General features: G+C 42.4%; 2 protein-coding genes across 9 annotated transcripts in view; one reads left to right on the plus strand and one right to left on the minus strand.

Moving 5' to 3' along the window:
• Positions 1-17,578, plus strand: part of LOC116425559 (apoptosis-resistant E3 ubiquitin protein ligase 1) — a 37,090-nt gene that overhangs the window by 10,369 nt on the left and 9,143 nt on the right. For 6 of the 8 annotated variants that reach the window (XM_076371149.1, XM_076371152.1, XM_076371150.1 and 3 more), the window contains 2 exons: positions 12,172-12,380; positions 16,840-16,996. In XM_076371149.1, coding sequence (XP_076227264.1) covers positions 12,269-12,380; positions 16,840-16,996 — 269 coding nt within the window. In that variant the 5' untranslated portion in view covers positions 12,172-12,268. The remainder of the gene's footprint in view (positions 1-12,171; positions 12,381-16,839; positions 16,997-17,578) is intronic. The other 2 variants (XM_031973458.2, XM_031973459.2) reach the window with 1 other exon arrangement.
• On the minus strand, positions 13,606-16,636 carry LOC116425561 (uncharacterized). The gene is made up of 3 exons (XM_031973475.2): positions 16,467-16,636; positions 15,218-15,696; positions 13,606-14,428 (listed from the first exon to the last, which is right to left on the minus strand). Exons 1-3 carry the CDS (start codon positions 16,555-16,557, stop codon positions 14,087-14,089), a joined length of 912 nt encoding a protein of 303 aa, XP_031829335.2. The 5' UTR covers positions 16,558-16,636; the 3' UTR covers positions 13,606-14,086.

Here is a 17,578-nt window from a genome sequence, read left to right on the forward strand (position 1 = left end):
ATGTTTCTATATTCTAAGTAATGCTACTTATGCTAATATATATGTAATGATTCAATACTTAATTCTGTCTATGCATTCAATGTGTTAACCTCTTGCCTTGTAATGTGCCAAGCAAAAAACGAATATGGATATTAGCACTAGGTTTACGGGCATTTATTGTACACTCTATTCTATTATTCCTAAAAGAATCGATGCTCGTTTATTTAGATTATGGAAACTGGAGATTTGATAGTAATTGGGGTACATGTCAGTGTGATCGCATCAATCAAAATCGGCGTGAACATTTACAAAATAATATTTCTAAGATCCAATATGCCTAGTGTTAGAGTTATTTGAATTGAAATTCTTCTGTTATCTTGTAGATATCTTTATGTCGAATTTCATGTGATACCTATTTTCCAAGAGTTGTTTTATAAATTCATTTGTATTAATTTCTGTAATTGTTAATGGTAAACCTATTGTACAATCATAAGATCGCAGTAGGTTAATAGTGAACAATTACAGGAATGCGTCTGCAGTCAAAGGTTTCACATAGTTAACTGCGAAATCGTTGTTCCATTAACGTCACTCTCTGCGAGTTACATTTCTCTGTTCGCGATGAAAAGAATTACCAAGTTACCAGATCAAAGGGACACATTCCTCCGTTTCGCGATTCAAATGTACCCTTTTGTTCAGAGAGATTGGTTAGCAGTCCCTCATCTTTTATTCGTTCCGCTTGAAGTATATATTCGGACGTTGATACGGCTAGGACGCGGATCGCCCGGAGCTACCGCGTGTACATCCTGCATTGCGGCACTTTAACGCGGCGGAAAAAGTTTTCACGGGAACACGTTTTATCGGGCGGACGTCGACGCGGAAACTTCCACCGTCGCCTGCGTTGAGATACGAGTTAGATTGCTCCCCCGAAAATTCAATTCCCGTATTTGCGAGTTAACATCCGCCCGCGATACTGCCGGAGACGGAATTAATCGGGGATCTCGGTGGATTTGTGCTCCCAAACGCTGACATCTGCCTAGCTCGATGTTTCGAGTGAGTTACCCTAACTTGTTAACCGGAGAAGACAAATTAACTCGTCGTAGACGTTCGGTTTTTCTTGTTTCGTTAATGTTAACACTAGGTTTACGGAACGCGTCGATTTCACGCGGATTGAATTTTATAGACATTATTTGGTAAATGTTTCAATAGGTTTTCGTTGATCCAATTACAGTATGAATCCTGATTGTCTATTTCTACGTCTACAATTTCCAAAATCTAAATGAACGAATATCAACTTCCCCAGGAACAATAGAATAAACAATAAATGCCAGTAAACCTAGTATTAATGTTTTCGATTTGATAATCGTTTTTATATATTCTTTCTCCATTACTTTCACGATGGCTCTAGAATCAAGTGTACAGTAATGTTTGTGAACTGTCGAATCTATAACTTTTATTTTCATTGGGGAGCACAGTTTACTTCTAATGAAAACAAATTTTGGATTATACATTCGCTGTTCGGTTGCATTCTGTTTTATCATCGTACTGCCCACTTCCGCTAAATGTATTCTTCAATTAGATTTTAATGATGCAAGGATGACTAGACAAACATTCACACGAAGTTATGAGTCAACCCAGTACTGTATTCGCGTTTGCGCGGAAAAATGTTCTCCGGAAGCTGGATCCTGAAACGTTCACCTCTCGCGTCGTAATTCCAAAGGGAATTATATTATTTCGAACCGTTAGTGAACGTTAAATCGTTTGATAAGTAATTCGTATATTAACGCTAGATTTACGGAACTCGTCAATTTTACGGATACTGAATTTTTTAAACATTAAATTATTTGAAGCTCTCACAATTTAACAAGCCGAATCAATTTAAACAAAACTACGTTTCAGGGCACGATTGTAAAACTAAAAGCATGCAATTGTTAAAATCTACACACGTGTCTAACACGTTATTCTAAGGCAAAGGGTTAAAGTGTACACCACGTGTCTGACACGTTATTGCAAGGCAAGGGGTTAACCCTTTGCACTCGAGGGGTGACTCAGTCACCATTTGCTTTGACATACCAAAATTATAAAGTCTTACACACAGTATTACCACTAGAACTACCGTACCAGTCAAAATGACTGGTTTCGATTTTTTTGTTTAACAATTATTGATATTTTCAAAGCATTGAATATTCGAAATGATTCTAAAAATAAATAGTTCCACTTGAGTACTATAATGAATGTCTGAAGAAACTGAAAATAATCTATTGTTACAATTTTTATAGGAACTGCATATTAATCGTATTAAATGCTCGGTAGTTCTAGTGTTAAGCTTCGTGTAATCCATAAATATCTGGAATCTTGAAATAATTACTTTGTTTCCTAATTTATGTATGTTCTCTCATTAAGCTCGTTTCAAAGAACATCGTCCAGAAATCACTGAAAAATGTTGAATACATCTAATGAAAGATCTCCGAGTGCAAAGGGTTAAAACGTAAAAACAAGAAAGAAGCGTCCGTCGCGCGTCGAAGCGCGCAGGTCGAGCGCCCTAGCGGTCCGGGCTGAACAGGGCGAAACAGGGCTAACGGGGCACGCAGGGCCGGCGTCTTGAGTGTCGAAGGGGGGGCTCGCGAAGTCCCGTGGTAGGGGTCGGCCCGAGGGTGGCCCGGTCTGTGCAGAAATCCACGGCGCACGCCGGCCAAGGGGAAAAGTATTGATCTTTGTCCCCCGGCGGCGGTGGCCGCGGCGTTAGAGCGACTCTGGCCGCGACTGGCCTTAACCTTTCGCGTTTTCTACGCAGAGAAAAAAATTCCGCTCGCGAGACGCCATTACGTCTGACGTGGTTGAGCTTTAACCCCTTGCCGTACTATTTACTTTTGCTGCCGAACTCCTGTAACATTTCACTATCGACATTTCTGAAAACGCAGTTTTCCATTCTACTTGAAATGGAAGTTTCATTTGAGGGTTTAACACTTTGTTGTTAAATTCGTCTAGAAATAGATAGTTTCGCTCGTCATTGTATAGCAAGGGATTAACCCTTTAACGCGTTCACCGGTCTACACTCATGAAAGTCGCAGAGTTGGAGCAATTATCTTAATGAAACTTTTCGCGGTTAAGTTTGATAAAGTTTCTTTGTAACGTCAACTTTGTTTCTTAAGATCATCAATTTTCCATTGAGAATTGTCACTCGGGTGACGCGTAACTCAAAGCGTCAAGTTTCTAGCTCTATTCACTCTCTAATTTCATTGCCCTTCGATTCTTAGTTCTCGTTTTCGAATTTCTATAGTTCATTCAATTACACGTTGATCATTTGGAACCATTTCTATATTATAAATAATACTACTTAATGCGACATTCAGCTAGATGAACATATAACAATAATGCAACTCAATCAAATGATTTAATATACTTTTTCCATCTCGTGTATTTTGCTGTATGAAATCTTGCTCTATGAAAAATTGAGTCTACAAAATTCATAGAGCACATTTTCCCAATCGTCCGTCGTTTGCACCGACGGCGGAAGGGTTGAACGCCGGTCACACAGTGGCCGATGCGATCGAAAACCTAACGAGCCCGACGCGCGACACGTCGCCACCCACGAGGTCCTCCTAGTCGCGCGTCATAGCCGCTGACACGCGTGGGAGCGCGGTTTCAATGAGATTTAATGGGAAGACGTGTCGCGATACGGTGACGAGGTAGCATGAAATTTGCACGAGGTCTGCTGCCGTGGATGCTCGACTTAGCCGTGGCAACCACGCCGTTGCACTTGATTATAAGCCGCGGAGAATTGCTAATGATATCTCAGGCAGCGCTCGGACGTGTTTCCAGCGACCGGGGTTTATCGGGACTGTAATTGGAGTTAATGATGTGTATTGTTGGCGGATGTCCGACGCGTTTACTATTGGTCGCTGAATATTTTATTCAGATTTAACCCTTTGCACGATCGACGTTTCGACGAGATGAAATTGTGTTTGGGAAGCTAACTCGCTGACAAGTGATTTAATTAATGAAAGAGTTAGTGCGTAGTTTCCTTGTTTCATTGTTTAACACTTTGACTACCACGTCACCTGAATACGAGTGACACCATTTTTGACGTAATCTTGATTATTCATTTTCTTGGTGACGCATCGAACTAAGTTTTTGAATGTGTGAGATATAAGGAGAGTAATGTAATCGTTACGAAGAATCTTGCCCCTTTAGGTTTTGCTTTATTGAGAGAACTGCTTCGATTGCATGGGAGTTCAATTTATTTTTACAAGATATAGATGACATTTTTCTCAACTTAACGAGCAATCTATTCACAACATAAGAATGGTATTTTATTTCCACATTTCACGTATCGACGGATTACTCAAGACTCAACGTTAAATACGAAATTTCACAATGTCCGAGTGCAAAGGGTTAATATTTAGAAATAGCTGGAAACACGATGATTTTCCGATAGCAGGGCAGACACCACTTATTTACAAAACGCGAGGTAATCGCGAAAGTTCACCCCTGCGGGGGTGGCGAAAGCGTGAACGCAAACGGCGCTAAAATCACAGCCATAAATCCGGTGTCCAGTGCATCGCGCGGTCGAGAGAGAAAAACAACTCGCGGCGTCGGCATTATCCGGTGCTCCGGAGGATTATGTAAATGTGATCCGGGCCGGTGCAGTAAAGTAGCGAAAATTTAAGGGCGTTATCTCCTCCCGAGCCGTCGGGACACCGTGATCCGCCGTTGATCAACGGAAGATCAGCGGAACGCTCGGCCGAATTCCGCCGGTGATGCATTATGGTTTTATTTCTAGCTTCGTTTCCACCCGAAAATCCAACGGGAGATTCCGCGAGTCGTGCCGCTTAGAAAGTCGGCCCCGAAGCGTGCGTGCACTCTCGCGGAATTGCGTAGAAAAGGAAATCAACGGTCGAATGTGTGCCGGTTCCAACTGTATCCGTTTCTTCCGCGGATCCGTCGGTCCAGCGACGCGCTTTCTCGGCGGGCTCGTTCTGCCGGAGTTCTTAATTTCGTGCCCGAATTTCTCCCGGATTTTAAACGTATTAATTACGATTATATTAATGCGACCGCGTTGAAGCGCAAACGGTTCTTCGAGTACGCGGCTCGAGCTGTTATCGTATTGGCTTTGGAACGGTCGACGAGAATCGAGGAAATATTTATAACTACAGAATAATAATAGAAATTCTGTTTCTGTTATTGGGGATGATAATATATAGTAACTGATGAATATTTGAAAATTAAAACTGATAATAGTTTAACGCTTTTATAGCAGTTATTTCGGATATATCAGTTCTACAATGTAACAACCGTCAATTCAGTGTATTTCCAGTTAACAGTATATTTACGGAAATTTAGTGTAAAGTTCCTTGTATCGTTCTTAGAATAATTCGTTCATTTAGATCTTAGAATTTAGAGGTTTGACACATCGTTGACAATTCCATGCAGAAGCTATCTCACGTCACCGATTGTTATTTCTTAATTAACCCTTTGCACTCCAGACGTTTTTCACAAGTAATATTCAACATTTTCTGACGAGATATAGGTGATGCTTGAAACTAATTATAATTCATAGATAAATTAAGCAACAGAGTTTTATTCAACTATCTCACGTATCAACGCAAAATTTAATCTGAAATATTCAGTTTTTTTTTTAAAAACCGGCCAAAAAAATCAATTTTGATACACTGCGCTTCTGTTCCATGGAAAAAGGCTATATTTTATTCTTCAATAAATGTTATAGCTTGCAATCTCATATAAATGATAAATATCAATAAAACAATTTTTTTTCTTTGCTTTCACATTGTTATTTTCGCAGTTTGGCCTGTTTAGCGCGCTCGAATTAACTCGAGCGTGCAAGTTGAGGGGTTAATCGAGTGAATTATAGTAATCCGATTTGCCTGGGGGTCACCGGTGACCCCCACGGCGTTCAACGCGTTAAACGCGAGGTCCGTCAGCGCGGAACACGGAGACTCCGTCTCCGCGACGGAGCAGCGTCGAGCTGCTCCGGATTTTAATTAGCCCCGAGAAACAATTGCTCGTTTGAATCGTTGGAACGCATTCACCGTGCCGGCGTCTTTTCATCTGGTCCGCGCGCAACTAATTTCTCACGGTCCTCGAGAGCGCTTCTTTTCAACCGCGCCTCCTTTGATTTCGGGCTCGCTTCTTCTCTCCTCCCCCTCGGCCCGGGGATCATCCGCGGAGAACACGTGACGCGTGCACCAGCGAAATATAAAATCCGCTCGAATATAATGTAGGCCGCGAGGCTAATCGCACGGAGTACTCGACTCGCGTTCCTAAACCGCAATCAATGCGCGCGCGCGCCGTGTTCCGCATAAAAGTTGCAACGCCGAGAAAATTGCCGTCGAACTTTTACGACGGCATTGACATTGTTGAAAAGGCCGATCGATGTTGAGGATTCGTTAGATTCTATTCACTGCCCGTTCCGTCTTCCCTCGGTGTTGCAAGTTTTATGTTACGTAGCCCTGTCGCTCTGCCCGGAGCGCACGGTTCATTTTGTATGCGGACCTCTGCTGTTGATGGTATCGGCCAGTACAACGTTCCCTGTGCAATAAAGCACGTGTAAGTACTTACTGACGTGAGCGAAATTACTTACACGGTGCGTTTTGTTGCTAGAGAAGCCACGGAAGTTGGCGATGTTTGTTGGTGCTTGGAATATTACTTGGAATCTTTTTGGGTAATCGGTTATTGTTGATGGTAGTTGACTATGATCTTACTGGTAATCGTTTATTATTGATAGTAGTTGACTAGAATCTTTCTGACAATCATTTATTATTGATAGTAGTTGACTATAATCTTACTGGTAATCGTTTATTACTATTAGTTACTCGAAATCTTTCTGACAATCGTTTATTATTGATAGTAATTAATTATAATCTTACTCGTAATCGATTATTACTATTAGTTACTCGTAATCTTTCTGGCAATCGTTTATTATTGATAGTAGTTAACTATAATCTTACTGGTAATCGTTTATTACTGATAGTAGTTAACTATAATTTTTCTGATAATCGTTTATTATTGATAGTAGTTATCTATAAACTTCTGGTAATCGTTCATTACTATTAGTTACTCGTAATTTTTCCGACAATCGTTTATTATTGCTGGGTAATTCTTTTTAACGACCGTTTAACGTTACCCGGTAATTGTCTTGGAAACGAGAAACCCAAGCAAAGACTGTCCGTCATTTTTCCTTACGTCCAGCGTTTCCGCGAGAAGCTCCGGGTAATAATAATTCAGACATCCTATATACGAGTCTTTCATATATCAAGCTAATCAAGTCCACTTTCTAAACATTTCCAACTTTAATACCAAAACACTCGGCCGCTTCTTTATGCGTATAATTCCAACGAATCTCTCTGCTTTCTATATTTTACCAACGTAACAGTGGAACTACCAAACAGGTCGAGGCGAGTCGTTTCAGATTTCTTCCTCGACGATTATTAGAAAGATACAAATGTAAATCAATTGAAACGTTAATAAAATACACCGACGTACGGATCAATTAAAGCGTTAATGGAACACGGTAAAGTGCAGATCAATTAAAGTGTTGTGAAATGTAATCTCGTCGTTTGCATGGGAGGATATATATATATATATATAACCGGGCAGTTTAATTGCTCGTCGGCTCGAAGGTTTTTCTTTTTTATTAGCGTTCCGTACTTTCCCGAGTGAACGGCTCGCACGATCACGCAGCTCTCTGTTTCCCCGCATTAACCGCGTTCTCTTTTGTTCCCGTAGACTGTTCCCCGAAAGCGTCCACTAATTTTCGCCGCGCATTAGCAAACGCGATCGCGCGGGAGGATGAGAGAGCGTCCAGGGATCGAGGATAACGACGCACAATCGAATATCAATGTTCGAAGTGATTCGAAACTTTTCAATACCATGAATGTTCGAAGCGATTCGAGTATCATTCGATTCTGTGATGGTCTTAAATGCTTGGTAAGTTGCGTTTCAATGATTCCTTGGAACGAAACTGAAAGTCTTGATAGATCTGGCGACTCGATGGTCAGACTTTCGCTTGTTTAATAATAATATTATTATTAACTGTTACATATTATATCAGTCAATACGGTTAAGTCAAACTTTCCATTTTCTAATTTCTTTAAACTTTAACCAGTTAACTGTGTTTGACGAGTTTTACTCTATGAAATCAAATGATGAGTGAATCACCTCTCGAGTGCAAAGGGTTAAGAATATCATCAACCCATACAGTTATATACAAAGACAATAAACAATCGAAATCTGATCAAGTCTCCAAAGACCTCCGAGACTCCATGGAATCATCGAAAACTCACCGAGCCAATACCATCCCCGGAATCGAATGATGTCCGTGCTCCCACCCGTTCGTTCAAAGTCAAAACAATTCGAGGCGCTTCAGTGACCACCGCCAGGCGAGGACCGCGAGGACACAAAAGGGGCGCGCGGCGAGAACGCGGAATCGATCTGTCCTACCTTCGCGATACCGGCAACCCTCTCATGCATAATCATGAGAGTGTATGACATACGTATGCCCTGGTTTCCCTGGCGCCCCCTCCCCGCCCCCGCCGGTCGTAGTAGTTCGCGCAACCCTCTCGCGGCCGCCCCTCTCAGCGCCGAAAGGATCGTTAGCACGAAGCAATGCCGGCGAAGGATAACCGTTCGGAAAAGGTCAAGAGTCCACGGCGAGGTCGCGGCGTTTCGCGGCTGATCCTCTTCCATTGTGCCGCGCGCGCGGACTCTTTATTTCTCCGGTCTTTCTCGCGGGAAGAAAGAGACGACGGGAGTTAATGGCGGCAGGGGGGATCCCCCCCGGAGATCCTCCGCGGCTTAGGAAGATTGCGGCAGCTTTGACGCGCTCGCTAATGGAACGCGCTTATTCCTCGGCGTTCGTAACACCTCGAGACTGCACCGCAATCTTCCGCGCCCCTTCGAGATATTGGTTCACTGCGGATGTTGTTCCGCGAGCTGCGACGAGACGCCGCTTCTGCACGAAACCCCGAAATTCGAGTAACGAAAATTGGAGATTACCGTCGCTGGGCAGTCAAATCGAATGAAAGAAATACAAAATGAAGTATTCTAATCTCCGCGATAAGTGGAATGCCAGATTTAATATTCGGAAGAGACTCTTGCACGATCTTCGAGCTTTTCCTCGCGATTTCGCTCGCGATCACTTTCCTCCGTTTCTCCGTCTTGGATCAGCTCTCGTCGCTGAATCAGAAGTTCCGCTTCTCGAAGCGTTTTGGTTCAACGGTACTAAACATTCTGATGAACTGCACCTGAAGTCACCGTGAGAAATTGATTTACAATGGAATATTGTCGAACTAACCCTTTGTTGACGAAGATTCTTTAACCCCTTACTATTTACTTTCGTTACTAAGCTCGTGTAATATTTTACTATCGACTATTTGTAATAAATACTACAAAATTTTCCATTCTACTTCAGGTGGAAATTTCATTTGAAGATAATACATTGATAACAGCAAAATATTTGTTTTAATCCGTGGGTAATGAACAACATTGATTGTTAAATTAGTCTAGAAATCTTCATCGCGAGTCTCACATTGTACGGCAAGGGGTTAAAGAAAAAAGCTCTCATATGAAACGTTATCAATAATATCAACTGGAAATTCGGTTGAATAGAGCCGCCACTGATTCCAACTCTAACAAGTCTATCTCAAATCAATCTTCAACAAAATCCACCAGTGTCCATCGGTTTCATCGCCGAACACCTTCCATGATCGGCAGCATTCCCAATTTCGCTTGGTCCCGGAGCGCAGGGATTCGCCGTCGCTTACCGTTATCGATTAACGCGGCGTACCATTCCCGGCCGTAAGTTTCGACGTTCGTGTTTTATTTTTTTTTGTTCGCCGATCGCCGATAAATTGCGCACGGGAAACGCGAGAGCGAGCGAGCGCGCGAGCGGGCCGGGAAACACGGGCGGTGTCGACGACCCCGCCGGGTCGACCTCGGCTGGACTCTTGACCCGGTTTTCGGTTTAACGTTTAATTCGCGTGTAACGTGTCGGCGTCGTTGATTAAACCGTGGCCGGGCCGCCATCGATCCACGATCGTTTAATTGGCGTCGTTAATCGGCGAGCGAGCGGGCGGGCGGGCGGGCGCGCGGACAATGGGCGAATCGTCCGGACCCGCTATCAATCTCTTTTTCGCGTCCCCGGCTGGCCTGGATTCTGGGTCAACTCGGGCAAAAGTAATACACCGAGCCGGGGAGCCAGCTCGCCCGCTTCCTGTACCCTCGCCAGCCTCCGTCAGCTTAACCCTTTGCACTTCTGTGTCGAATGCGCCTCGATATCAGATTTATTCGAACCTGTGCTCCTCCGTCGAGACGTTCTTAACTATCCGAGTGCCAAGAATTTCTGACACAAACTCATTTGTCTGTTTATTCTTCTAACTTATTTTCATTTCTAATGTCACCGGCTTGGAAATAGAGAAACGAAACGGTAGAATTGTCTTTAGAATTCTTTTGTTTCTGAGTTGAAACAAAAGAAGCGCAGTTTGACGCTTTTCGAACGGATTCTCGCAGAAACCCGTGGCACTAATAGTTAAATCGTGTTACGTTATTATACTATTCATAATAACATCAGTGACAAGTGTCTTTTGAAATACACGTCGAGTAAAGTACCTAAAACAATACGGAATTGTCGGAAAGAAAGATGAACTCGAATTGCAGGGGGTTAATCCAGAAATTTAAGCAATAGCTCCGCAGTCGCTAGAGATCACTCTAATTCAACAAAACCAGCGAGTCGAAATATTCTATTCAACTTGGAAATTCAAACTTCCAGATGTCTCTAAAGTTTAGTATACCGCTAGACATTCCTTTTTCATTCACTCCTACAACTTCCACGATAAATTCCAAATAAGTTATTCTAATTGCCGGTAGTGAAACTTCCGTTGAAACTGTTAAAGACCGATCTCTCACCGTGAGAAGACCATTCGGTAGTCGGCTATATTCTTACTGCGGATCCTCGGAACGCCCGAGGAAACGCGGCGAGATTGGATTTTCCTATTATCCCGCGTGCTGCATAAAATATTCGACCTGGATACGAAATTCGGCCGAGACGATCCGACCGGCACACCTCGAAGACAAAGGACAAAGTTGGACAATGAGCGTTGAAAGCCCGACGGGAATGACGGCAACGATGATGGTTTGTTAACCGGTTGACAAGGCTGTCAGCTATTTTTCGAGCGATACAATTAGATCGGCGGAACCGACGATGACCGGCGGATCGCCGTTTCATAACCGGCCTCCCTCGGTCTCGCTCGGTTGATAATCGAAATTAATCACATTTCGTTAGCAGGCACAATCCCCCATTGTTCGCCGCGCACAAGTGATTAATGTCGGTCGGCCGCGTGCCTGCGCCATCCTCTTTTGTCCCGGCGCGAACATGGCGGCCCTGCCGTCGCAAAAATGGCGGCAACTCTGTCTAAGCGTCCAACTTGTCGGCTAACTGAATGTTGTTCGGTTAGTTCGCTCCGTTTTTTCTTGTTCTTTCTATTTTTTTTTTTTTTTTTTTTCAATGGAACCGACGTGTCGCCAACAAATGTCGATGGCTGACGGTTACAATTGATCGACTGAGAAACAAAGCGCGCGGTTTCCATTGTTACTCGGGACAGTTCGCTGTTCGTTTCGCGCGACTTGGTTCTCTCGCGATACCTCGGTGATCGGAGAATGGATTTTGCAGTGGAACTGCTGAATAGCGGTTCTTTAGTAATTATTGAGGGGGATGGGATTATTGGGGATCGAGGGAAGATGGGGGAATCGCTGAAGTTGACTTGGCAAACTGAGTCGAGGGGCAATAGAGATCTTGACCCTTAACGGAGCTATGTCATTTTATTATTTTTATTTTATAGTATTCTTTCATATTCATTTTATTATTTTCATCTTATCTTACTATTTTTATCTTTTATTATTTCTATTTTATATTATTCTTTTATATTCATTTTATTATTTTTGTCACCATTCTTATAATATTCACCATTAACGCGTTAACTACTGTGCTAGGTCTCTTCTCTGAATTTCTTTCTGTTTGTTATCCACAGTATTTTTTGACAGTAAACTTGAGATACTTCCGGTCCGTTAAGGGTTTAGGTACTCTATTAGAGTTCCTATAGAAAAGTTTGAAAAAGTCAGTTCCACTGGTCGGCGGTTCTAGCGTTAAAAGAATGTTTGCGAATGTTTTGGGGGCTAAAGATGACCTCGTGACGCGAGGAGCGATGCGACGGTGAACGAAAAGGGAATGCCCTGTAGTCGATAAACGCTGGCGGGCCAGGACAAGCTGGGCGTAATTATGCCGGACAAAAACCGAGCTTGCCGGCATGGACAACGCGACAATTATTTCTTTGCCGACGAGATATCGTCCATTGGCATGTCGCTGCGACCCAGCGGCAGCGCTCCTTCCGGTGAGTACCAATTTAAACGGAAAACATCATTTTTTACTCAACTTGGCCTTGAAATTCATGAAGATCATTTTTATTCATAGTAGTCTTTTAAATATTATAATTCACAGATATATTTATATTCATCTTGACCGTCATAATATCTATGTTATTAATATTTATATTACTCCATATGAATTTACAATAAAATTTATATTTCAGTTTCATTCGTAGCACTGTTCTAAATATTATATTTCACAGGTATCTTTATATTCATCTTAGCCGTCGTGTTAATATTTATATTCATGTTGATCGTCATAGCAGTATCTTCATATTGATCATGGTCCATTCAGGTTCGAAAATCCTCAGATTATTTTCTCTTAGATCGTAGCGTACTATTGCCCCGCAATAAAGAACCACTTATTATTGGATTGTATATTTTTACTGCAACTTTTCTCGTCGGCCACATGTGGCGGATACAGCCCGCAGCTGAAGAAACAGTGAAATTGTAAATTCCTCGAGGAAGCTTGTACTACGACGATCAAACTTCGCCCGGCTCTCGACTTTTCCACGTTTACGACCTGATCGTTAACTCCCTGCATCGATTGAACAATCGCGTAGGGGTGGTTTTTACGCCGCAAAGTGGAATGCTTCCCCATTCGGCCACACCGTACGCACTGCGTATATTTTCTTCGCGAACACCATGAACGAACGATACATTTATAACCTAAAATCTTCTTGCACCGTGATGATTTAAGAATCTCTTAAAATTTTATAAAATAACACATGTTTAACCCTTTGCTCTCGACAATATTTTTCATTGAAAGTATTCATTACTTTCTGTCTAAATATTAACGATATTTCTCGCAACTAACACAGTCGATTATTCTCTATAAATTAAGAGACAGAACTATTTTACTTCGATGCTTTACGTGTTGATACATTACACAAGGTTTTATATTGAATTGAAAATTTTATAAGTTTCCTGCGTCGAATCAGGTGACGACTGTAAGGCGCTCCTCGAGTGCAAAGGGTTAACAATAAAACTTCCGAGCATTTAATACGATTAATATGCGATTCTTATAGAAATTGGAACAATAGATTATTTTCAGTTTCTTCAGACATTCATTATAGTACTCAAGTAGAACTATTGTTTTTCAAGATAATTTTGAACATTGAATGCCTTCAAGATATCAATAATCGCGGTATTAAAGGTATGTTAATAAAGGTATTAAAACTATTGAATACATTGTTAATTTATGTTCATACGTTAATATTTATTAATTTCATGCTGCATAAATTTTCTTATTATCACGAAACAAAATTCGGCCCATAGAGGGTTAATATTAGAACTGGTGCAATATTGGAGCCTACGGAGTTCAAAGGGTTAACCCTTAGCACTCTAGGTTGTTTTGTAATTTATCAGCAACTGGAATTTTTATAGTATTCCTAGCAAAAATAGGAAATGCTATAACATTTCTTCAATCTTTTATTTTCCTTAGTACAAAATTTGGATGTGTGGAAAATCAAATAATCTTAAGGTAGTTTTCTTAAAATTCATTAAAATATCTAACATTATTCCTGGTGCAATATTGGAGCCTAGAGTTCAAAGGGTTAACCTCGACACTGCCGGTGTCACGCACCGATGTCAAACAAAAAGTATAACATCTTTCTCAACGTGTCGAAGTACAGCAAGAGGTTAGGTGAATAGACAATAAAAATGTAAATCCTCAGCCAGACTTGGCGTGCCGCAGGTACAACAGAAGATTCGAGATCACGTTCGCGTTCGTGTCAGTCCGGTGCGGCTCAGCTTCCTTCAGTACGCAGTCGATCAGAAAGTATCCAGGATCCACGCATTTCGAGAAGTAGCGGGGGTAGCTATCGGCCGTGGTCAAACCGGTCCGCAGCTGATTGAACAGATTCATGATCACGCACTGTTTGATCAGCAGCTCAGATTCCGCGGCCGCCGGGTCGTCGATGGCGCAGAGCCAAAGTAGCTTGTCCAACCACGTCTCCTTCTCGTCGGTCCCGGACTTGTAGCTCACCCCGTGGTCCCGCATCCACAGTGTCATCTGCAGTGTTTCGGAATCGATACGCAAACCTCGCTTGAGACGCATCGTTGCTCTCGCCGGGGACTCTGTAACTCTTAACCCCTTGCGACTTGCGAAATCCCTCGCGAGGATGCCTCGCGTGTACTGACGATTCGTTAGAACTGGATTGTGAACTTTTAATTCGTTCGATGGCTCTGTATTGCGTAGAATGTATAATACTGGGAAATGTGTGAAATTCAAAGCATAAGTCAGTCAGAAGCAATTATATAGTATTCGTTGGTAGGAAACACTGTTTTTTCGTAGATCTGTTACTTTAATTGTGTTCTGGAGCCTTAGAATTTCCTTGAATCTAAGGAACGCATCGTTTAGTGAATTCAACGGCTCCATATTGCATAGAATGCACAGTATACTATGAAATATGTGAAATATCCAAAGCATAAATCAATCAAAAGCAATCAAAAGCAATTATAGAGCAAATATAGAGCCTTTGAATTCACTAAACGCGTTCCGTAGTTCCAAGGAAATTCTAAGCTTCTAGAACACAATTAAAGTAACAGATCTAAGAGAAAATATATAGTATTCCTTGGTAGGAATCACTATTTTCTCTATTCTTCTCTAATATTCTTTTGGCCGGTTTTCTTAAAAAAAAACTGTGCGTTAAGGGGTCAATGTAACATGACACGTAACAGACAAATTATCTCTCTATAACAGAGCCAGCGGAGTGCAAAGGGTTAACGTACCAGTCCAAGAAAGAGCAACGACGCGCATACTGTAAACCACGATTTCCACGAGAGTCTTCAAAGTTCTTACCTTTCCGCGGCACAGGAAGCTCAGGGGATTCCCGGCGAAGTAGACTTTATCGATGCCCCCAGGCAGGCTATTGTAGTCGAAGCAAGCCAAGCGATTCTCCGTGAGGTCGAGACGCTTGAGCAGCAGCATTTTCGAGAAAATGATCGGTTGCAGTGTGCTGATCTTGTTGTAGGACAGGTCCAATTGTTCGAGGTAGACGGTGTCCCTGAACCACTCCTCCTTCACCGCCGCGATGTCGTTGTCGGACAGGCTGAGCCTCTTCAACCTGGCCAGCCCGTAGAAAGCTCCCTCGTGGATCTCCCTAATGCCGCACTTGCGAATGTTCAAGATCTGCAGGCTCGTCGAGTAATTGTCGAAAGCTCGCTCCGGTATCTGACGCAGCATCGAGTTTAGGATCATCATTGTACCCACGTTGGATGACGGTTGAGACAGCACCGAGTGCAAGCTCGCGTTCTGGCATTGCACGCGACGACCGGAATCTGAGGAGTTGACGTTTATTTAATGTATCACTGTGATGATAGTGCTTTTAGCTTTAATAATAGGTATGGTAGCTCTTGACGGAGGAAAAGAGACTAGGAAATGTATGAGGTGAAAGGTGGAAAAGAAAGAAGCATAGAGGAGTTGCATTAATATTAAAACTACCGAGCAGATGAATTGACATTTTGAGATTTGTGTATGGAAATTACAAGTGCATCCATTGAAACTTTAAGTGATTTACAATTCAGTTTGCGCATTAGTAAATTAATTTCTTTAATAATTTCTCAGGAAAACATTTATCTTTTCAACATTTGGAAGGAGGAATGAGGAATAGGTCATTTTGACCCGTCTGGTAGCTTTAGTGTTATTCCTTGTATCTAGAAATCCTAGAACCACGATGTTATTCGATCGTCAAACATATATACAAAGTAAAACCAGCAAGAAGAATTATCTCTAGCTTGAACCGTCATCGCCATCGTAAGTTCTCAAAAATTCCTGGTATCTAGAAATCCTAGAACCACGATGTTATTCGATCGTCAAACATATATACAAAGTAAAACCAGCAAGAAGAATTATTTCTAGCTTGAACCGTCATCGCCATCGTAAGTTCTCAAAAATTCCTGGTATCTAGAAATCCTAGAACCACGATGTTATTCGATCGTCAAACACATATACAAAGTAAAACCAGCAAGAAGAATTATCTCTAGCTTGAATCGTCATCACCATCATAAGTTCTCAAAAATTCCCGGTATGTCGAACACATACGCCTCACCTCCTTGGTGTTCGCTCACGGTGCATATCGCGAGCACGACGCCGATACACTCGAAGATGCACAGGAGAACGGTCAGCGACGCGGAGCGCATTTCGAGCGGTACAAGTCAAACAGTCTCGCGAACAGCGACGCAAATGAAAGCGGACGCGCGAGACCGGCTGCGATCCCTGATTTATCTGAAACGTTCTTCCTGTTCTCCGCGAATGATACACACCGCTATCTGCTGGATTCCCTGTCGGTCCCTGATTAGAAAAAAAAATGACAATGAACAGCGTCATCCGAACTTCAGCGTTAACGCCAGCTGTGTATACACGTTCTTCTGGAAAGCGCGAGGCCCGCGGAGAGTTGACTTATCGTCTTCGACTTTTTGCAGGCATCTCATCTCTCGCGAGCTGCGGCGACGTCGACGCGCTACCGCAACTTCCGGCGCAGGATGAAGAACGCTTGCAACGCGCCGCACGCCAGCTGCTGCAGAGGCTGGTCTTGCTGGAGTGGTTGCAGGATCACGGCCTACACAGCTACTACCAAAAGTGAGGGATTCCCCTGGGACTCGTCTCGTTTCGATGCAATCGTTTCGTTAAAGATTGTCGGAAGATTTTGGCTTCGGAAGCTAACGAAGTGCTGGGAAATGATCCAAATGTGTCCTGGATCTTGACGAGCTGATTAGTTTAACACTTTGCTAAGTCACTTGAATTCGGGTGACATTTTTTATAGAAACTTGGACATTAACCCTTTGCACTCGAAAGTTTTTCAATAGAAATATTCAACATTTTCTGACGAGACATAGGTGATATTGTTTGAAGCTAATTTAACGATAATTCATAGACAAATTAAGTAATAGAGGAACATTTAATCTGAAATATTAAATATTCAACTTCATAGTTTTGTTGTATCGAATCATGTGGTGACTGGGAGTCACGTCTCGAGTGCAAAGGGTTAATTGTTTTGATATAAGAAAGATTGAGCAATTATCAAGGAATCTTGATTTCTCAGTTTCTGGTTAATGAAAACTGTTTCGAGCACTTGAGAGTTTTGATGAGCGTTTACGTGGCAAAGTGTTAAATATGAATCATTGTCCTGGCGCAATATGAATTGTTGTCTATTTTATAATT

The sequence above is a fragment of the Nomia melanderi genome, chromosome 9, assembly GCF_051020985.1.
Source record: "Nomia melanderi isolate GNS246 chromosome 9, iyNomMela1, whole genome shotgun sequence".
Taxonomy (NCBI): Eukaryota; Metazoa; Arthropoda; class Insecta; order Hymenoptera; family Halictidae; genus Nomia; species Nomia melanderi.